The sequence below is a fragment of the Schistocerca cancellata genome, chromosome 9, assembly GCF_023864275.1.
Source record: "Schistocerca cancellata isolate TAMUIC-IGC-003103 chromosome 9, iqSchCanc2.1, whole genome shotgun sequence".
NCBI lineage: Eukaryota > Metazoa > Arthropoda > Insecta > Orthoptera > Acrididae > Schistocerca > Schistocerca cancellata.
Genome location: NC_064634.1, coordinates 411,246,554 through 411,269,777, shown reverse-complemented (window position 1 = coordinate 411,269,777; position 23,224 = coordinate 411,246,554). Strand labels below are relative to the sequence as shown.

General features: G+C 38.7%; 1 protein-coding gene across 1 annotated transcript in view; it reads right to left on the bottom strand.

Annotated features, from left to right (window-relative positions):
* Positions 1-320: 320 nt before the first annotated feature.
* Positions 321-23,224, bottom strand: part of LOC126101457 (probable G-protein coupled receptor Mth-like 4) — a 317,300-nt gene continuing 294,396 nt past the window's right edge. Inside the window, exons 9-11 of the mRNA XM_049912110.1 lie at positions 5,304-5,472; positions 1,773-2,017; positions 321-1,006 (exon numbers count right to left, since the gene is read on the bottom strand). Of these exons, the coding sequence (XP_049768067.1) occupies positions 939-1,006; positions 1,773-2,017; positions 5,304-5,472 (482 nt within the window). The 3' untranslated portion in view covers positions 321-938. The remainder of the gene's footprint in view (positions 1,007-1,772; positions 2,018-5,303; positions 5,473-23,224) is intronic.

The following is a 23,224-nucleotide window of genomic DNA, read 5'->3' as shown; positions in this document are numbered from 1 at the left end:
CACTGTTACTTATCATCCAAATATTCAGTAATTGAGTAGGACTGTTATCGTAGGTATGCTTTTATTTATTTCTGAAATATTTTCCATTTGTGATGGATTTTATACTAATTAGTAGTTTGTTGTGTAGTTTCATGTCTTTTTGGTATTTTTCTGTGTTTGTAGGACTAACTAATTGTCCCATATGCCAACTGTCAATGTCTGGACTTTTTTCATGCTAATTACAAATTTCTTCATGAAGGACATGTCCAATGTATATATGCAGAAAAATGTTAAAATAACTCAGTATTGCCTACACTATGCTCGTCTGTACCCTTTAGGAGTACTGCTGTGCAGTGTGGGATCCTTACCAGACAGGATTAATGAAGTACATCGAGAAAGTTCAAAGAAAGATAGCACATTTTGTATTATTCAGAAATAGGAGAGAGAGAGTGTCACAGACATGATACAGAATTGGGGTGGACATCATTATAACAAAGCTGTTTCTCACTGCGGCAGTATCTGCTCACAAAATTTCAATCACCAACATTCTCCTCTGAATGCGAAAATATTTTGTTGATGTTGACCTAAATAGAGAGCATGATCATCATAATAAAATAAGGGAACTCAGAGCCCACACAGAAAGATGTAGGTGTTCATTTTTTCTGTACACTGCTCAACAATGGAATAACAGAGAATTATTGTGAAGGTAGTTCGATGAACCCTCTCCCAGGCACTTAAGTGTGTTTTGCCGAGTAGTCATGTATATGTAGATGTAGACATAATAGCACAATGTCACAGGAGAGTTATTTCAGAGCATAATTAAATGTTTTATTCTGTTTTATTTATTTAGTGTTAATGAAAATTTTCATAATATGCTCTCATGATTTCCTGCTTATTAATGCAGATTTTGAAAGACTTAAATATATAACAACCTCCACTCAATTTAGAGTAGTCATGTCTCATATTTGACCCAATCCATATTCCTCTGGGTCCACAATCCCATGAATTTTGCCTTTTTTTGCGTTTACTGCAAGGGAAGAAAGGAAACAAATTGTCAGTAGACTTAAAATTATTGCAAAAGAAAACACAACAAATTAAACTAACTGCAAAATATGAACGAATGGAAAAATGTGAAAAGAGAAACCAGCCACAATCCCAAAATCCAGATCACCTACGTGGTGGGACAGTCACCAAGTTCATAGCTACCATATGCATGTTATTCATTTCTCTCTGATTTTGTTTTGTTGTGTCTGAAGTGAATCTCTTGCCTTATGCAAGTGCAGTTTGGTTTTTCCACCTCTTCTGCTTCTCTGTTGTGAGATGAAGAGGCCACAGTTTCCATGAGGTGACAAATATGTCTGGTTCTGTATCCATCTTGGCTGGCGAACTGATGTTTTCTCAATTTATATTTCATTGTGAGTACATCTGTTCCCTCCCTTTCTTTAAAGGCACTTAATTATTTAAAATTACTTATTGTTATGATTTTGAAGGACTAGCCTGCTTCATTGTTTCATTTTCTTGAACAAAATGAACAAATTTCTACAAGTACAAATCTTAAAACTTGTAGCAGATTTCTAGTATATCAGTATTCAGAACCATCTGAAATATTTTAGCAGTTCTCATAGATTCTGTCCTACTATCAATCTCAACCAAACACACACACTGTAGAAAATGAATTGCATAAATTTACTTTATCTGAGAATCACTAAACTACAATAACTGTGATATAGTATAGTATGAATTTCCTTGAAGCAGTTAATAAATGACATATACTCTATAATAGAGTAACATACCTGATTCTGTACTGGAGCTAGTGTGGTTTGAAGAACAGCCAGAGGTACATGGCAGGTGAGCTGCCAGCATCTCCAGAATTCTTCGATTGCAGCAGAAGATATAGAAAATGAAAGCGGGACGCAAAATATTTATTGTGTCAGTCACAATCCAATAATACTTGTGCTGTCCACCAAAAATCCATGACAAAATGTCAGTTACCCAAGTTAGACCCATCAAGATGAATATTTTGCTAAACATTAACAACCTGTTGGAGAAATAAATGCTGATAATGGAAGTATTAATGTTTTTACAATGCAACAAATAAAGTATTTTAAGGTATAAAAAGGGTGACTGGTCATACAGAGAGGAACTCATGGGAAAAAAGCAGTCACAATAAAGCATTGCTAGTAACCACACAGGTTACTTAACAGGCTGTGAACAGACAGACCTTTGCCTCTGGTTACTTTGTACTGTTATAAATAAAAATAATAGTACTCCATTTAATTTACTGGCTTGTCTCAGATTTATACATAGATTTCTAGTGATTGAGATCCACACCTAGATGCATAGGCTATGCTGGCAGTGGGGATAATACAACCAATTTACTGATGAAATTGTTTTGAAATCTACCTACAAGAACATTTGGTGCAAATTATGAATACTATGTGGAAATGGTTGCAGCAATGTGTATGTCATCTGCTTGCAAACCAATTACTTTAACGTATGAAACTGTTTATTTAGGTTTATAAGTAAAACTTAACAAGGTTTGAGTAAGTGCAACTGTTAAATTAGTGTAACTGTATAGCATGATCAATTACCTACAGTAATATTTTTGTGCTCAAATGAGAATTAGCTAACACAAGACCATTGTATTAGATTGTGGTAACTGCTACAATGAGGCCTATTGTAGGTTTGCAAAGCATTTGCTTCCACCCATTTTAATTGAGGATATGTTATTAAAAAAGCTTAAAATAAAAACTATGTTATTAATACTTTGCTTAGCAGTCTTTCTTACATTACTCTTTAGCCATAAATGAATTCATCTGTTTCAAATGTCACCTTTGACCGACACAAAATAAACAATAAATTAAATATTTAAAAAATGCTGAATGGTTCTCATTAAATGGCCTACCACTTAACTTATAAAAACATGATACGTTCAATTCTGTATAAGCCAGGATAAATCACCATCAATAATAATAAATCCCAGGGGAAAGGAAATGTCTAAAATTGAATGTTCAGAACTTCTGGATGTGCATATTGATCTCAACATGAATTGAGAATAACACAATAGAGATCTCAAACATATGAGTTGATCAGTGTATGCTCTATTTGAAGAAATTTTCTGAGGCTATTCTACACATAAAAACAATCTGTCCATTATACAGAACTATGCTGCTGGAGTAACATGTAGTACACAGAATGCTACTGATTTTCATTTAGGCAATTGTTTATAAAAAGTTTACAAAAATTTGACACATTAAAAACATCCTCACAGTCCATTTACTCTTTCATGATGTTTGTTGTGAAGAACCAACCATAATTAAAAAATAGTAGTAGCACTCATAAATACAGTAATGGGAACAATAATGATCTCCATTTTCCACAAGTTAATCTGCACAGTATTTATCCACCTATTATGTCTGTTAAAAGTGATAGAAGACAATGAAAACAGTTTTAAAAACGAACTGAATCATTTCTGCTTGACAACTTCTGCAATAGATTAATTCCTGGGCAGATAATAGATATATGCATAAATAATTTAAGTAGAGAACTAACAAATCAAATAGAAGATAAAAAATCCAAAAAAGGAGGAGCTGAGTTAGAGATAGGCACATAAACAAGGCTGAGAAATTTGATAGCTTTCACAGTCAAACTTCTTGTTCCATATCCATGGATGTCCCTAATCCTCCAACCTAATTCTGAAATTAGCTGCAGAGGAGCAACCCTTTATCACCCAACATCATCCTGGATGGGAACAACTGAACCATATTCTTTGTCTACTTATCATAATTCTGAGAAATTAAGGACATCCTATCCACAATGTTTCACACCACTCCCAAAACAGTAGCCAGCAACCCATCTCATTTATGAATTACCTAGTCCATCCTCATTTCAAACTTATACGTAACTCCTTGGCTCTGTGGAAGATGTAGGTGCAAGATCTGTCCCATATACCCACCCAGATTTCTGTCAAAGGCTTATCCTATCATGTCAGAGACAGGGCCACTTGCTAAAGAAGTCAAATCATATACTAGCTATGCTGTAATTTCTGCACAGTATTTTATGTGGGCATGACCACCAAACAGGTGTCTACCAGAATTAATGGTCAGTACCAAACTGTAGCCAAGAGCAGAGTTGACCATCCAGAGGCAGAAAACGCTGTTAGTGTGACATGCTCAGTTTCAATGTCTGCTTCACAGTCCGTGCCATTTGTATCCTTCCCTGTGACACCTGTTTCAGTTAATTATGTAGATGGGAGTTGTCTTTGTGAAACATTTTGCAATCTCATAATTATTCTGTGCTCAGCCCCTATTAACTTCCTTCCCAGGTCCATCTCCACCCAGCTCCATAACCTCATATTCACTCATGCAGGTTTATCTGTAAGTTAACAGAGTGCTCATTCTTGTTTATGTGCCTATGGATGACTCAATACCTTCACACTTCAATGAGTTGTTATCTTTACACCTAAAACTATGTATATTTCACCAAGCACTTTTGATATTGTGTTACGTGGTTGTCTTACATTTATTAAATTTTATTGTAGATTAAATTAAAGCAAAACTCCAATAATATAAATTATCAGCTTGTACAATGCTTTTACTGAGAAAATATATCTTCATTTTAAACCTATTGACACATTGATCCATGGAACATGTCAACAAAAAATTCTACTGGGCAGTACTCAGGTTCAATAATTTATGGGAAGCATTCAAAGAAGTATTACGCAAGACTGCAGTCCTTGTTACAATAATGAAGGCTTGCATTGTCTGTTCTAACTGTGTGCCTAAGTCAAAGCATTCTTGTTAACTAGCATTCTCTTGTTTGCATGCATAGTGTTATTTTGTATTTTTACTGTAGGTGGTAAAATAATGCAATGTTACATGAGGTCACCGGATGGAAGTTATAGCTTGGTATGTGTAGTTTATTGGTAACAGTTCTGACAACTTCATGTTATTTGCTATAAAATACATATGGGTATGGAAGAACTTCAAAGTGTAATGTCAATTAGTATAAAAACTATAAAAATAATCAACACAGTGTAAGAGAGTTCTGATTGTTAGGTGTGTATTATTTCTTGGTACAATCTGTTATCTAATGAACTGGACTATGTTTCATTGTAAAACTAAATTTTCAGATCTCAGGGTTCAGTCTGGCAGCTGAGTTATGATTTATATTTACCATCATATAGATTTAAACAGAATTATAGACCCATCCTCTTTCAGAATTACCTTGTACACAGCTATGGAAAATATCAGTCACTCATCAAACATTTCATGTATCGTTATCAGTGTCATCAACAACTGCATCACTCATATGAAATGACTCACCTTTCTCTTTGTGTCCTCTTTTTGGGTTTGATAGTTCCTGTTTGAGTACCATCACCATGGTTTTCACTTTTAATTGTAGTATTTACAGCAGTTAAAATGAACAGCAACAAGTTCACAACCATCACACATGAGACAGGGCCATAGAAGTATATCAGCATTGCTGTCTCACCTGAAATATTAAATGAATAAAAAATAGTTGCTCTATTACTAATATGGTAGAATATACTTACTTAATACAATTTCCTGCTAAAGGCAGTTAGGTTTTAAACACAAAATTTATTGGTACCCATTTGAAACAGTGTTCCGATAACGTCTAGAAATCTACACATATGGATCTGTGGTTTAGTAATACAACACAGTGTTGCAATTAAAAATAACTAGTAAATTCTTCTCTGGCTTCCCGTAACCTTAAGTGATTTAATTTTCATGACTAGTATGAAGTTTGTCAGTTGCATATCCTTTCCATAGGACATTTATTTCCTTCTTATTTCTCATTAGCTTGCTTCAATAAGCATCTTACAGAATTACTAAGACCGACATAGAATAATTTGTAATTACATAGTTTCAGAGGAAGCTTTAGTGCTATTCCTTTAAAGATTGTGCGTTTTTCATGTATGTAGGAAAACTAGAACCAAGTCTGTGGTGTCACTGCCAGACACCACACTTGCTAGGTGGTAGCTTTTAAATCGGCCGCGGTCCGCTAGTATACGACGGACCCACGTGTTGCCACTGTCAGTGATGGCAGACCCCGACGTTGCTAGCCATGGTTCACTGAGAATTACGCTCTCATTTGCCGAGACGATAGTTAGCATAGCCTTCAGCTACATTTGCTACAACCTAGCAAGGCGCCATTACCAGTATAGATATTGAGATTCTATTAATGTATCATCAAGAGCGATGTTCTACAAATGTGGATTAAAGTTAAGTATTCCAGAAGCTACGTACTTTTCTTTATAGCATTCATTACGTATCCTGTTTCAGACCTCACGCCAGCCTGCATGAGTTTAAGCGCGTGCCTTTCGGCTTCCTCGCATTGTGTCTAGGCTGTCTTGTCTAGACACAACAAAGTCCATTACTTCTGGCATATTGGGAAGAATTATTTCAGAAGTACGTAAAACAAGAAATCCATGTAAGATATTGCACTCTGTAAATGATAGTGTAAAGTTGCATGCAGGCAGACAAATAGTAATGGTATGTTAAAGCAGCCAAAAAATGTTAAAAAAGTTATTTTTCTTCCCCTCAGGTATCCATTCTATATATATAAGGAGAGTTTTCCCCTTGAATGTGCACATATACTTCTGCCAAGTCCATTGCTTCTAGTTTTCAGTATTTGTGCAACATACCACTACCTGAACAGCACAAACAAATATGTGAAACCATTTCCAATTGTGAATGCATTTCGATTAAAGAGAAAACAGTGTCTCCAGTCTTTCCTAGTAACACTTGTCAGCCTTTCTTACACCATCTTATAATATCTGCTACTTTTACAATGTGTGAAAAATTGCTAATGAGATGGCTTGTGAAACCTTTTCCTTACCAACCTATTTGCCTAAACTTCATGTACAAGATGGATTTCAAAGACATCCACATGCACCTAAATCAGTTAAGAGAAAATCTCGATTCTCAAACAGACATTCTGATTTCCCATCATTTCCTAAATCATTTCAGGTTAATTCCAGGATGTTTCATTTATTAGGAGCCAGTTGACTTCTTCTCCCATCCTTGATATGTTCACGAAAAGCTCAGTGTCTGTGACAGATCAAACAGTGACTACTTTTTACCTGTTATTCAAGCTCCAGACCTGTGCTGTTCAGAGGAACTATATGTACCTTACTGAATTCTTTTTATCCAAATGGAAGTCATGTTGACAAACACAAGAACTACTGAAATATTAATATCAAGTGCAAGAAATGGATTCACTTAGCAATAATTGTTAATCTACACTCCTGGAAATTGAAATAAGAACACCGTGAATTCATTGTCCCAGGAAGGGGAAACTTTATTGACACATTCCTGGGGTCAGATACATCACATGATCACACTGACAGAACCACAGGCACATAGACACAGGCAACAGAGCATGCACAATGTCGGCACTAGTACAGTGTATATCCACCTTTTGCAGCAATGCAGGCTGCTATTCTCCCATGGAGACGATCGTAGAGATGCTGGATGTAGTCCTGTGGAACGGCTTGCCATGCCATTTCCACCTGGCACCTCAGTTGGACCAGCGTGCGTGCTGGACGCGCAGACCGTGTGAGACGACGCTTCATCCAGTCCCAAACATGCTCAATGGGGGACAGATCCGGAGATCTTGCTGGCCAGGGTAGTTGACTTACACCTTCTAGAGCACGTTGGGTGGCACGGGATACATGCAGACGTGCATTGTCCTGTTGAAACAGCAAGTTCCCTTACCGGTCTAGGAATGGTAAAACGATGGGTTCGATGACGGTTTGGATGTACCGTGCACTATTCAGTGTCCCCCTCGACGATCACCAGTGGTGTACGGCCAGTGTAGGAGATCGCTCCCCACACCATGATGCCGGGTGTTGGCCCTGTGTGCCTCGGTCATATGCAGTCCTGATTGTGGCGCTCACCTGCACGGCGCCAAACACACATACGACCATCATTGGCACCAAGGCAGAAGCGACTCTCATCGCTGAAGACGACACGTCTCCATTCGTCCCTCCATTCACGCCTGTCGCGACACCACTGGAGGCGGGCTGCACGATGTTGGGGCGTGAGCGGAAGACGGCCTAACGGTGTGCAGGACCGTAGCCCAGCTTCATGGAGATGGTTGCGAATGGTCCACGCCGATACCCCAGGAGCAACAGTGTCCCTAATTTGCTGGGAAGTGGCGGTGCGGTCCCCTACGGCACTGCGTAGGATCCTACGGTCTTGGCGTGCATCCGTGCGTCGCTGCGGTCCGGTCCCAGGTCGACGGGCACGTGCACCTTCCGCCGACCACTGGCGACAACATCGATGTACTGTGGAGACCTCACGCCCCACGTGTTGAGTAATTCGGCGGTACGTCCACCCGGCCTCCCGTATGCCCACTATATGGCCTCGCTCAAAGTCCGTCAACTGCACATACGGTTCACATCCACGCTGTCGTGGCATGCTACCAGTGTTAAAGACTGCGATGGAGCTCCGTATGCCACGGCAAACTGGCTGACACTGACGGTGGCGGTGCACAAATGCTGCGCAGCTAGCGCCATTCGACGGCCAACACCACGGTTCCTGGTGTGTCCGCTGTGCCGTGCGTGTGATCATTGCTTGTACAGCCCTCTCGCAGTGTCCGGAGCAAGTATGGTGGGTCTGACACACCGGTGTCAATGTGTTCTTTTTTCCATTTCCAGGAGTGTATTTTCCAATATGACTTTCATCAAAGAACATACAAAAGACAAGAAAGGAGTTGGTAACAGGAGACACTTAAGAAAGGTAATAACAGATTTTTTGCATGCAATACATTTCATGTTAACAACTGCCAACTGCACAGCTATGCAATGAGGATACCACATATTGGCTGATCACCAGATAGTAATGATCTGCACTAAAGCTCTGAAGTAGAAGTTTACCTCCAAATGTTCAATATGTATAAAGTTATAACTTTAGACGTAGGCTAAGAATGCTGTTTAAGGAATCACAGTGTTAATAAAATTCTTTTACAGTGTCACCCCACACAAATGGTACCACTAATTTTTGAAATCCTTAGAAAACAATTATCAGACAATTTGAATATGTCACATAGTAATTCATATCATGGATACATTCTGCACTCCAGTAGAACTTTTATTCAGAAGCCATATGCATCTTTTTGACAGTTAATTATGAATTATATTCAAATCATCTGATGATGACCTAAGAAGTTGAAACCAGTAATTGTTGTTTTGGAGTACTTTCATTCACACTAAAAGCTGCTGGACTTTGGAAGTATACTGGTTGTCCTAAAATTTCACGAAGCAGCATTTGTCATTTGGTGGAGGGGCATATCATTTTACAATTTTTAGGCAGGCTTTTTTACAACCAGTAATTTTTTAGAACCTTTCTTGTGGAGAAAATCATCAGTCTACTTAAAATATCTTAAACCTGATTAATAACAGTCTTGACCACAGTCAAGACTGTTTTTAATCCATTTTAATTTATTATAATCATAAAACACACCATCTCTGTAGACAATACTGTGACATACATTTCTAATAATACACAGCAGATCAGAGTGGAAAAAAAGATGTAATTAAGTTCTGTAGCTGAATGAGTAGCTTGTCTATTACCCATTCAGAAGATGCTGGCCTAATCAGCAGCACTGTCAGAGACCCTTTTTTTCATGAGACCTCTACTCAATCTTGTGAAGCCAACCAAGAAGCTACCTGAATGTGAAGTAGTGGCTCCAAGTACTGGAAAGCTAACAATGGCCAGGAGAGTGGTGTGCTTACCCCATGTCCATCCCTACTGCTTCGAATGATGGTATATGACAAAGGATGACATAGTGACAATCAGCACTGGGTGGTTCTCTGGGTCTCATCAAGGAGTTTAAGTCTTTTTCTAAAATACCATTGTGTAGTAAAACTGTGACTTTCATAAATGTATTCTCAAAAAGTTTGAAAATGCGTGCATTTTTCCAGAACACCTGTTATTTCCAGTGTTTAAAGAACATTGTAAAATCATGAGTACTAAAAAGCATAATTAGTTTCAAGTCAGAACTGCCCAAAGATTAATTTTCCCGCAAAATGCTATGCATGTGACTGCGGAGACTCCTATCAGAGCCGACCCAAGCAGATCCTCTAAACTTGGCAGAACAGAGAACAATCAAAGACGTACCCTTCCCACCCTCAGCTTTATCTGTAAAACTATATTTTTGCAATGTTGCATACGTGGATTTAGTGAATCTATTAATTTGTGAGTTGGTTTAACAAAAATCAAGCACAGTGAATCAGACTGTCCAGTGAGATATTATACAAAGTAGTTATTTAGCACCAGTTCAAGAACAAGTATACATCAGGTGACACATAACTTTCAGTGATAACAATGTAACCAATAAGCAGTAGTTATGTACTGTATGTCCTTATCTCAAAGTATCTTATTACATATATACTGTACATTGGTTTATTTATAACAATTTATGAAGCTATTCTTTATAATTTTTCTCTGATAGATTACATACTTATATATGTCTTTTGAAATAATACTATCATTTTTTTTTAAATTTACATGTCAAGTTCCATAAGAGTGAATTGAGGAGCAAATCTCCAAGGTCATGGAACATACCAGTACATTAAATTACAACATAAAAGTAATAACAGATAAAAATAAAATGTTTATGAACCCAAAAAAGTCAATCCATAAGTTTAAGTAAACACAATGAACAATGCAACAAGAATCAGCTTAATTTTTCAAGGAACTCCTCGACAGACTAGAAGGAGTGACCCATGAGGAAACTCTTCAGTTTTGATTTGAAAGCGGTCGGATTACTGCTATGATTTTTAAATTTGAGTGGTAGCTTATTGAAAATGGATGCAGCAATATGCTGCACACCTTTCTGCACAAGAGTTAAGGAAGTATAATCCAAATACAGGTTTGATTTCTGCTGAGTATCAACTGAGTGAAAGCTGTTTATTCTTGGGAATAAGCTAATATTGTTAACAAGAAAGGACAGAAAGTAATATGTATATATTGACAGACCAATGTCAAAATACCCAAACTCGTGAACAGGGGTTGACAAGAGGTTCGTGAACTTACACCACTTACTGCCCAAACCTCCCATTTCTGAGCCAAAAATATCCTTTTAGAATGGGAAGAGCTACCCCAAAATATAATACCATGCAACATAAGTGAATGAAAATAGCCGGCCGCGGTGGTCGAGCGGTTCTAGGCACTTCAGTCCGGAACAGCGCGACTGCTACGGTCGCAGGTTCAAATCCTGCCTCAGGCATGGATGTGTGTGATGTCCTTAGATTAGTTAGGTTTAAGTAACTGATGACCTCAGATGTTAAGTCCCATAGTGCTCAGTTTCACTAATCATATGCCCATTCTGTGATATTAAAATGTCAATGTCAGGTTTTGTTGAACTGTGTTTTAGAAACTGTAAAACCTAAATCTTACTGTGATTTAGCGTTAGTTTATTTTCTACAAGCCATGAACTTAGGTCATGAATTGCGCTATTTGAAACTGGGCCAATGTTGCACACAACATCCTATACTAGGTACCAGTCTAGTATCATCAGCAAACAGAAATATTTTAGAGTTACCCGTGATATTAGAGGGCATATCATTTATATAAATAAGGGACAGGAGTGGCCCCAACACTGATCCCTGGGGCACTCCCCACTTGACCGTACTCCACTCAGACCCCACATCACAGCAATTCTCAACATTGTAAATAATGACCTTTCCCTGTCTGTTAATTACAGTACTCATCACAGAGACAGTTTCAAACTTTCCTCTCATAATTTAAAACTTTATGCTCAACCACCATTGTACATGGGATTAAAAATTTACAATACATTAAACAACACAAATCTGTTAAATATGGAGCTTAACCCACTAAAAAGATTGTTATTTAATGCACTAGTGGAAAAATGTTATTATTCAATTGAAGAATTCATGCAGGACGGTTTGGCAATTTGAAAAGAAAAGAAACAATAAAGATTATGTATTGTATAATAAATTGTTAATACATTGTATAAATTGCACTGCAAGCAGCAAAATGACCATAAGTGTTATATATGTTCTTGTTAAATTGTTCATGTGTAAAAATACAGAAATGCCTGCTGAAATATGTTAATTATTGTAACTTTTTTTTTGAAGTAATTTGATGTGTCTCCAGTACAAAAAATCTTTGATGTATAACTGTACGTTATGAGACGAATAAACTACATTCTACATTCATTCTAACCAATTCAATACCCCACAGAGAAAAGAGAATATAGCATTTTCAGCTGTTAAATGACTTCTAAAGCCAAACTGTACATTTGATAACAAATTGTGTGATATAAAATGATCAATTATCCTTACACAACTGCCTTTTCAATAACTTTAGCAAACACTGATGGCACAGAAATAGGTCTAAAATTGTCTACATGATCCTTTTCTCCCTTTTTGTAAAGCACCTTTGCTACTGAGTACTTGTTCAGGAAACTGATTACTCCTAAAGGAAAAATTACAAATATGGCTACATATATGGCTAACATGTGCAACACAGTACTTTAATATTCTGCTAGGCACTCCATCATATCCATGAGAGTCCTTAGTCTTCAGAGATTTAATTATTAACTCAATCTCCCCATTGTCTGTATCACAGAGGAGTATTTCAGACATCAACCTAGGAAAGGCATTTGCCGAGAAAGTTATATGATTCCCTGTAGAAACTAAATTTTTATTTAATTCACCAGCAATGCTCAGAAAATGATTGTTAAATACTGTGCATATATCTGATTATCAGTAACAGAAATATTTTTATTATGAACTGACTTTATATTGTCGACCTTGTGCTGCTAACCAGACACTTCCTTCACAACTGACCATATGGGTTTGATTTTATCCTTTGCCTTCCTAATAACATATTTAAGCACCTTGCAATACTGCCTGTAATGGGCTACTGTAGCTTGATTGTGACTACTTCTAACTTTATTTATTTATTTCTATTTACTTTTTTATTTTTATTTACTAACATTTTGATATCATTCCCACTTTGTTCTACATGATATTCTTATCCCACTTGTCGGCCACCCGCACTGCCTATTACTTCTAGTACCTGCCTGTAATGGGCAGCTTGATTGTGACTTCTAACTTTATTTATTTATTTCTATTTACTTTTTTATTTTTATTTACTAACATTTTGATATCATTCCCACTTTGCTCTAAATGATATCCTTTTCCCACTAGTCAGCCACCCACGCTGCCTATTACTGCTAGTACCCTGTTTAGAACATTCTAATGGAAAGCAACTCTCAAAGAGTATGAGAAATGTGTTGAGGAAAGCATTATATTTATCATCTATGTTATTGGCACTATAAGCATCCTGTCACTCTTGTTCCTTGACAAGGTTTAAAAAACTCTCTATTGCTGTTGGATTACGTAACTTAACTACACAGTTTGTAATTATATGTGACGTTTGTTTGAGTACAAAAGCCTTTTAGTGTTAAAATTTGTGCATCATGATCTGAAAGGCCATTCACCCTTTTACTAACTGAATGCCCATCTAGCAATGAAGAATGAATAAAAATATTGTCTATCACTGTGCTACTGTTCCCCTGCACCCTAGTTGGAAAAAACACAGTCTGCATCAGATCATATGAATCTAGGAGATCTATCGACATCCTTTTTCTTGCACCATCATATACAAAATTTATATTGAAGTCACCACATATAACTAATTTCTGGTGCTTCCTACAAAGTGAATCAAGAACCCTCTATTGCTTGAGCAGAAATGTTCTGAAGTCAGAGTTAGGGGACCTATAAACAACAACAATTAGGAGTTTAATTTCACTAAATTCAACTGCCCCTGCATAACATTCAAATACCTATTCAGTGCAGTGCCATGATATGTCTATGGACTCAAATGGAATACTGTTTTTTACATGCATAGCCACTCCCCCACCCACAAGGAACTCCTTGAAAAATGGCCATTTAATCTGTATCCTAACTAACTTTATCTCTAATACCTCTTATATTTTGATGCTAATTCCTTCTCTATTTGGTAACATGACACCCTCTGAAGGTGAGCCCTTAGTTAGAGAGAGAGAGAGAGAGAGAGAGAGAGAGACACTTCCTTTAAGCAGATATACCTATCGGCTGACTTCAATCTAAAAAAGGTGCAGCTCTAACACCAACTACTACAGGAATTTTTCCATGAGTGATCCCACCACCACCCATTACACTGTCACCTATAAGCTTTGCCAACCTCCCCTTCCCATACCTATTGAGGTTCAGGCTATGCCTAGTGAAACCTGATCTACTGACAGACCCAACTGGCACCACTGAAATATGACCCATGGCCTCTGCCATCAGCACCCTCTCCAGCCCCATGTTAATATACCAAACAGCTGTATTAAGATGAGGCCGATCATGACGCTGAAACAGTTGCACAATATGCACATTAGTGCTACCAGTTCCAGTAGCTATCTTTACCAGATAACCACCTACATCATATTCCCCGTCCCTATCAAGACTGTTCCTTGTTCCACCCACTATCACTACCTGATCCTCCTTCGTAAACTTCCTACATAACTTCCCTATGTTGCCAGTCACCTGAGCCAGCCCAGCACTATGCTTCACAATGCTGGTGACCTGGTACTCACTCCCCAACACTTCCTGCAACTGCTGGCACACACCTCTACCGCACGAACCACCTAGCAACAGAACCTTGTTCTTTCTGTTAGACTTTACAACTGACCTAGGCCTCCTAACTGCTGAGGACTGCTGCATGTTCCCTACATCATTTCCAGTAAAACAGGTAAAGATGAGATCTTAAATACCACATCTCCCACTGAATTTGCACTTTGTAATAGGATTTTTTTCATTCCATATACACATGTTACTGTCTTTTACTATATTTACATTTTAATCATTTTTTTCTGTTTGGTTTGAACATTCTATATACTGTATTTACATTTTAATCATTTCTTTCTGAACATTTTTCTATGTGCAATATATGAGAAATAGGGACTGACAGCAGCAGGTGAAGAAAAATACACACACACACACACACACACACACACACACACAGGTGGAGATTGGTGAGGTCCAGAACACATATATTAACATAGACAGACCTCATGAACTGCACTGTAACTCGACCCAAGGAACTAGTCATTTATTGGAGGTGGTGGCCCATTTGAGATTTGCCCAGGCAATGTAATCTCTTGCACCAAACCATCCATCAGTAAACCAAACAAATTTGGAGGTATTGTCTAACATTTTCCATCATTTTCCTGAAAACTGAATTATTTATAAATATCTTTTTCAAAGTCACACATCACAAGAGTCCTCTGTTCAGTGTTTACATCGATGTACTCCTTCAACTAGCAACACTGCTTGAAGGAGATGCTGCTGTTGATTCTAACAAGTTACATCCCCAAACTGAGGTATTGCTGGAGCTTTCTGTAGTGCAGAAGATATCTCTGCTTATTCTCCAGCACTTTCATCAGCTTGGCGATGGAATCATTTTGCAGGACTAGTCATAACAAATACAGCAGCAAGTCACTGTGGCCATCGTGCAAATGGGTGGGATACATCAGTTCTGTTTTCAAGAAATATCTCTCAACAGAACCAGCAGCCACATTTTCAATATCTCTCTCAAATATGAAAATTTGCTCTTCAGGTGTCCATCAGAACCTTCCTAAGAGCACAGATTGTTGCATAGTGTGCCTGTAGATGTTATTTACTTCACGTAAAGGATGTAACTTAAATTGTCAAATGGCATTTACTCCTCATTTATTCGCAGGTTATTCACTATGGTATATCTATGCACACAGCTCCTCATGAATCCCATGTTTGAAGAAGAGCAACACATCAACAGTTCAATGCTGATGTGTTCTTCTTAACATTGTGTCCCACAGTAGCCCTCATATGGTGCAACATAAGGCATGATCCAGAGAGCACATGCCCAGGCACAAAATTCAGAATTTCTCAAAAATTTTGTGAGGAAATATACATCACACTATAGAACTGTTTGCTCTTAATGGTGGTATAAAGTGGGTCATTGACAATTATGGTGGGAGGCGGGGGAGGGGAGTGAGCTCTCTTTCCAAAATGCCATGACAAGAATTAAGGAAAATGATAGTATCTCAATACCTTGCAGTGTTGTGTATGTGAGCATGTGTGATCCTGTTCTGAAAAGGCCAACTACCACAGAGTAGTCCAATGTAGCTGTGTGATTTACGTGATGATCACTAACCAAGTTGACAGGGGAACTATTAGTGCTAGGCCAGTACGATGTGGAGATGATGCCTGATGCTGACAATCACAGATGTTGTGGGACACAGTGAGCATGGCTACGTCATAAGCCAATATTAACTGCCAAATGCTTGGAGGCAATTATCACCTTATGGATGTGTATGCTGGTATTATTTTTAATAAATCTGGATGTTAAATGGAAATACTGGATATTCTGTGTAGTTTACACTGTGTTAGAGATCCTATCATGGTTAGAATATGATAATGTAGAATTATAGGTATCACACACATTGATATTCTATACAGAGATAGATAATATCTAAATACACCAATTCTTTATATGAATACAAAGTGATCTTATCACTTCCTTTAAAAAAACGGGTCAACATAAGAGAGCCAAGATTATAGTGCTAAAGTATAGAACTGGCAAACAATACCAGCATCTTTTTACATGGGCATTCTTCCACATGGTTAAAAAGAAGTCTCTTCTTTTATTCCTTGCAGATCGATATTGGTGAAACATTTGTGTTTGTATGTCACCATATAACAGAGATGCTGAGTCATAATAGGCACAACAAAAAGACTGTCACGAATAAAGCTTTTGTCCAGTAGGGCCTTCATCTAAAATAAATGACACACACACACACACACACACACACACACACACACACACACACACACACACACACATACTCAGACAAATGCAACTCACACACACATGACTGCAGTCATGTGTGTGTAAGTTGTGTTTGCATGAGTGTGTGTGTGTGTGTCTGTTGTCTATTTATGATGAATACATTACTGGTCAAAAGCTTTATTTGTGATGGTCTTTTTGTTGTGCCTATCTGTGATTCAGCATTCCGTTATACAGTGAGTAGCAACTTTCCTTTCCATAATATTGTTACATTCCATCCAGGATTTTCCATTGTTTGATTTGGGTTTGTATCACATTTCAGCATGTATCTGAAGTTAGTAGCACCTTTATATAGATGTGTGTCTCTATTTCCAGATAGCAAACAACAACAAGATGTAGGCAGGCTGGGTGCAAGAGATGGGTGTTATGCAGCTGTAATGTGTTGTCTTACTGGTGGAGTAAAAGATTCTCACTGTTTGCCCTCCATTACTATTAATGGACAAATCGTGCATACTGTGATACCTACTAGACTCTGTATGACACCTGACACTTGCGTCCTTGCTGATGTTCGACGTGTATGTTCCCCTTTTTTATAGACTCACAGAGACGTGCCATCGCTCACCAGAATGAACTGTGGCCAGAAAAAATGGTCTGTTGGCATCTAAGGCATTGGCATAGCTCCACAGGTAACAGACACAGCATGCTGCAAGCCTTAAAGCATCAGCAAGCCTCAAAGCATCAGCAAAGATGAAGTCCAATATTGAACATGGTATGATAATGGTAATCAGGCACTAATAACCACCCCCAATTTGACTCTACAGTGACAATAGAGGTATGTATTTAAAACAATTTCTTTTTCTCCATGTATATGTGTCTTCATTATATATCCAAAAATAACTCCATATCGTGACACAATGATGATGCATTTGTTGTTCCACCCTGGTTTATCAATGGTGGATTCACAGCTGCTGCAAACACCACCACAGCATCGCCCATCACCATTATTGTGGTATGAATTGATGACACCAGTTCCTCTGCCAATACAGCCATGGTCTCTGCATCCTGCATCATCCAGTGATATTGACACTGGGCATGACCTCAACATCTTCATTGGCCTAGCAGTAGCAGTTCACCTGCCCACTCTGTTGCAGATCATCAAGCAGATCATGCAGCTGCACTGGACTACTCTATGATTGCTGGCATTTTTGGGGACACAATTTCACAAGCTCGCATTTACAACACTAATGTGAAATTGTAATTGTGACCTAAAGCCATGCAAGACAAATACAGCCATACTGCAAATTAATATTAGTGCTGCAAAATTGCTGAATTCTTTGTTAAATGGATTTTTAACTAATGGCATTTCGTTTAGCAACCAATTCAGCAATTTTCAGCACACATAATAATGTGGAATATTGAAATCCAGCCACTTTCCTCAAAGTTTGTCAAGCTGTTTTGAAAAAGGAATGCCCTTGAATCATCAGTGACCTACGGTATCCCGTCACTAAGTGCGAGTAAGTTCTGTAGTGTGATCTCATACATTCCCAAGAAGAAGGTAGTGATGCTGGTGAGGAAAAGAGGGTCATTCAAATCTGAGGTCCTCATAGCATGATATTGCAGGGTGTTTCATCACAAAGTGGTTCAGAACCTTTACCAAAAGTGTCATATTGGGCCATTTTTCTGAAATGCAGGAACAAGAGTCGGTAAGGCACACAGCCAAGTACTCTACCTTGATGTATACTCACCTGTCTTTGATTCACTTAAAAAGGGATCCAGCTTCATCCCTCTTCCAAAAAATATTGCCGCTAAACAGGCATGTATTAATGTCCAGAGTACTTCCGAGGAGGACGAATTTTGTTTCTCATGGTCCCTTGTGGATTGCAATAGATATTATACAAGTATTGTTCATACTGAGCTTACAACTATATACCAAATATCAAATGTCTTCAGACATCCTAACTTTGAAGATCTCATTCCCATAAAACTTCAAGAACTATTAACATTTGAAAGGCAGAATGTGAATTATTCAGCTCACATTTAGGACATGGATGTAGATGATAGCAAGCCAGAAAAAGAAGATAATGAGGAGCTCATTTTGCAGAAATGACCACTTCACAGCCTGTGCCATCTGGATCCTTTCCACCAACACCAGCTTTTCTGAACTGTGCATGTGGGAACTTTCCCTGCAATATATCCTACATTCCCATAACCCTCCTGGCCTCAGCCTTCATTAGTCATTGTTTTCACACATCCAGCCCCTTCCCTGCTCTCATTCCAGCACTACGCAGTTGTTATATTAACTTAAGTATGTTGTTAAATTAACTTAATTATGTCATGTATTGGAAAATTTGACTCGTTCCACATCATTAAGAAATATCGTATTCATGATCCATGGAACTAGTATTAATCTAATCTAATCTAAACCTTTGCACCCACCCTGTCTTTTTACTTCTCTCCTTTTCCGCTCTCCCCCCCCCCTCCCCCCTCCCCACATCTCCCCAGCCCCCTGTCTAACCTCCCAACTGCACATAGCTGCCCTACCCTCTCTCCACCTCATCCCTGCTTGCTCTCCAGCAGCACTTCACTGTCCATGACCCCTATCCTACTATCCCTCCCCCTCCATACCCCAGTCCCCCCCCCCTCACCCCCACGCAGTCGCCACTCTCATCATGCAGTGACATTCTTTTTGTTGTGCCTATCTGTGACTCAGCATCTCTGCTATTGGTGTGTGGCAGCTTTCCTTTTCATAATACTGTTATATTCCATCCTGGATTTTCCATTGTTTGAAATGTGGTTGTTCAGTACAGATAATATGACTGTATATGGCATTTATGGCAAATAAGCTGCTTGTATAATAATGTTGTTTCCTGTTCTCTAAGGGGTTGATTGTTGTGAGTACCCAAACCATCGAAACACTTAATTTTGGTGGCCACAATTGAACCCCACCACCAGGGTGACTGATTTCAGTGTGTGTTTCCCTCCAGCTGCCATAACTCTAGGCTACCAGCAGAATACAAACCACAAACACTGTAATAAGGTAAAATATCCATGAAGTAATATTGACAGTCACATCTGCCATGAATACTCATCGAAATCAAGCATTCCAAGGGTGAGAGGCAAGGGAATTCACCAAAACTGAGCACACAATGGTGAAAAGCAAGGGGTCTCAACAAAATCAGGCACCACAATGGGAACAGAAAACTGTTACATCCATATTGATTTTTCCTGGATCATGCTAAATGTTGTTTCTAACCATGAAAAGGTTAACCATAATACAAAATTGTTAAGGCTTTCGTGGCCACTTGTTGACAAACTGCCTATTGGCTTCTGTCTCGGGTTCTTCGGCCAACGTTCATCTAACTAACAACTGCCATACATTCCCAGAGTGACGGACAGAATCGGCCGTATATTGTGCAAACACGGCGTAAAGAAGATTTTCAAACCGACAAGGAAGATCAAAGAGTGTCTTAGATCGGCAAAGGAGAAAAGAGACCCACTTGCAATGTCGGGAATATACCGTATACCTTGCACATGCGGAAAAGTTTATGTCGGAATGACTGGACGATCCATTAACACCAGGATCAAAGAGCATAAGCGACATTGCAGGTTGGGGCAGGTGGAGAAATCGGCCGTGGCAGAGCACGCACTGAATGAGACCGACCACATAATAAAATTCGCCGACACGGAAGTTCTGTCTGTAGAGAAGCACTATCACACGCGCTTGTTCAGAGAAGCTGTAGAAATCCAAAAACACGCGAACAGTTTCAACAAGAAAGAGGAAAGCCTTAAGGTAAACGGATCCTGGCTTCCCGTACTGCAGCGAATGACCATCGCAGGTAGCAAGAGGAGAAATGCACCGGAAATGACTGCGGAGAAGCCCTCGGACGTTGGCGCGCCAGGTACATATAGCCTGCGGCCGCGAGCTCGCCTCCAGTTCACCACCGGCAATGGAGGGTGAAGCTTTGACAATGCCAGCCACTCGTGCTGGCCAAACGTCAGAAAAATCATTAGATGAACATTGGCCGAAGAACCCGAGACAGAAGCCAATAGGCAGTTAACCATAATGTACGATAAAATGAAATTTGCAACATTAAAGTAAATTTTGGAACAAATCTCAACTGTTAGAACACAAAGATTTACATTTACACAGTAAATGAAATGTAAAATAAAATGCGTCAGTTCTTAATTGTAAATACAGGCACACTTGATATTTGTCAATCTACCAATAATGGAAAATGATGGTTTGAGTAAGCCATTCATATTTTTTGGCATAAAGTCTGAATATGTAATAAAAATGGAGAGGGGAGGTGATCCCATTTGAAAATACAAAATTACTTTAACAATGAAGGAGTGATGGTTAGGAGGTGGCCTGTTGTAGCACAGACAAATGTCCCCTATACTAACATTAACTTTTCACCTAGAACATTTTTTTCTTACAATGCACCGTTTTCCAATATTTTAGTCACATTATTTTTTGAGAGTGTAGTCAATTAATTTATTTGTAAATAGTGTGTGTGTGTGTGTGTGTGTGTGTGTGTGTGTGTGTGTGTGTGTGTGTGTGTGTGTGTGTGTGTATCTTCTTCACCTGCTGCTACAAGTCCCCATTTTCCTTATGCTGTATACAGAAATATGATCAGAAAGAAATGATTACAATATGAATACTGTACACAGAATGATGAAATCAGTCAGAAAGGAATTATTAAAATTTAAGTATTGCATACGAGTAACAAGTGTAAATAGGACGAAAAAAATTACAAAACACACACAAGTTACTGGTATGTCCTGATCTCACATGTTCGACATATAATTGCCTTGGGTGCATTGATAGGGTGGTGGCTCCGCTGGGTGACTGTGCACAATTGCCTCTGGTGCACAGGCTGCACAGTACTTCCCTGGGTAAGGAAAGTGTGGGCGAGCTTGCCCATTTGCCTCAGTAGTAACCTGATACCTCCAAACTTGAGGTAAGATAATAATGTGAGTGAGAACATACACTAGGGAACTACTAGTAATCAGTTAAAGAGTTATCTTATCACTGAAAGCGATGTGTCTCCAGACATACACCTTTCTTCATACTGGTACTGCATAGCTACTGGTGAGTTGTATAGCACAGTGATTATGAAAACATCTTAAGACTTCCAAAACCTTACCAAGTATCAGTTGCACTAGAATAAGAACAAAATACCTAATACACATGTAAGTCCTACTAACAGTGATCTTACAATGCTAAATACACTGACGACTAATGGCAGAAGATGTGTTTGTTTACACAAAGGGTTCAGCTGGGATAGCAGAGTATAGCTGACTATGGGCACAGTCATTAACAATTGCCGTAATATTATTAGTCAGCTACAAAACGCTTATTTTTAAATAGCTATCTTTTTTAAATACACAGAAGGTGGTAACAGACAAAATTTGGGAACAGCAAATGTACTGCTGGGTGGAGTGACAAGTAAATTACGTATCACCTCCCCCCCCCCCTTTTTTTTTCCACATTCCCATGTTACTCATCCTCAGTCAGTATAAACCTAAAGCACTTCTCCAAATAGCAGTGGCTAGCTGACCTTTAAGTCCCAACAATAATATAGAAAAGTTGTAGTATGAATTCCACCATTGAACATGAGTGAGGTGTGTGGGCGGCAAATGTGTGGATCAAGCACACAGTCCCTAGATAATCCATGTTAGCGATGATGCAGCTTGGACAAAATGATACTATGACTAGAGTGTGCACTTAGTCACAGATTGAGCAATAGGCTTATTCTCACAGGTGTAAGATAGGAAAACGGTGGACAGCAAAACTCACATACCTTTCCCATTTATATTGTATTTCTTCCTTAGTTTTTTCATGTCAATTTTTGCACTCGTCTATTCCTGCACCTGTCTCATAACTCTGTCAGTACAGTCCTGCCTCTAATAGAGCAGGACCTGTAGCGTATATTACACTATATGGGACACCTATTACTGAAAATTAATACGGGATGTGTTCGACCTTTGCCTCTATGCCAACTTCAATTTTGTTGGGGGCACTTTTAATACGGTGTCTAAATGTCTGTGGAGGAATGGCAGCCCATTCTTTCTCAAGGACTGAAACCAAAAATGGAGTAATGTTGGATGCTGGGGCTCTGAGAAAAGTCTTAATTCTTACTCATCCGGGGATTCAGATAATGACTTTGTACAGTTTGGTCCATTTCTGGACTATTATTGTCTACAAACCGTTGCTTCACAGATGGTGTTTTATGACAGGGTGTATTGTTATGCTGATAGATCATTGTCTCTGAATTATTTTTTTGCTGTACCTAGTACCAACCAAATTAAATCCATACACAGGTCCTTGGGGCCCACTGGTACCAACTGACCATCATGCCATCCTCCACCAATGGAATCACTGGATGTGG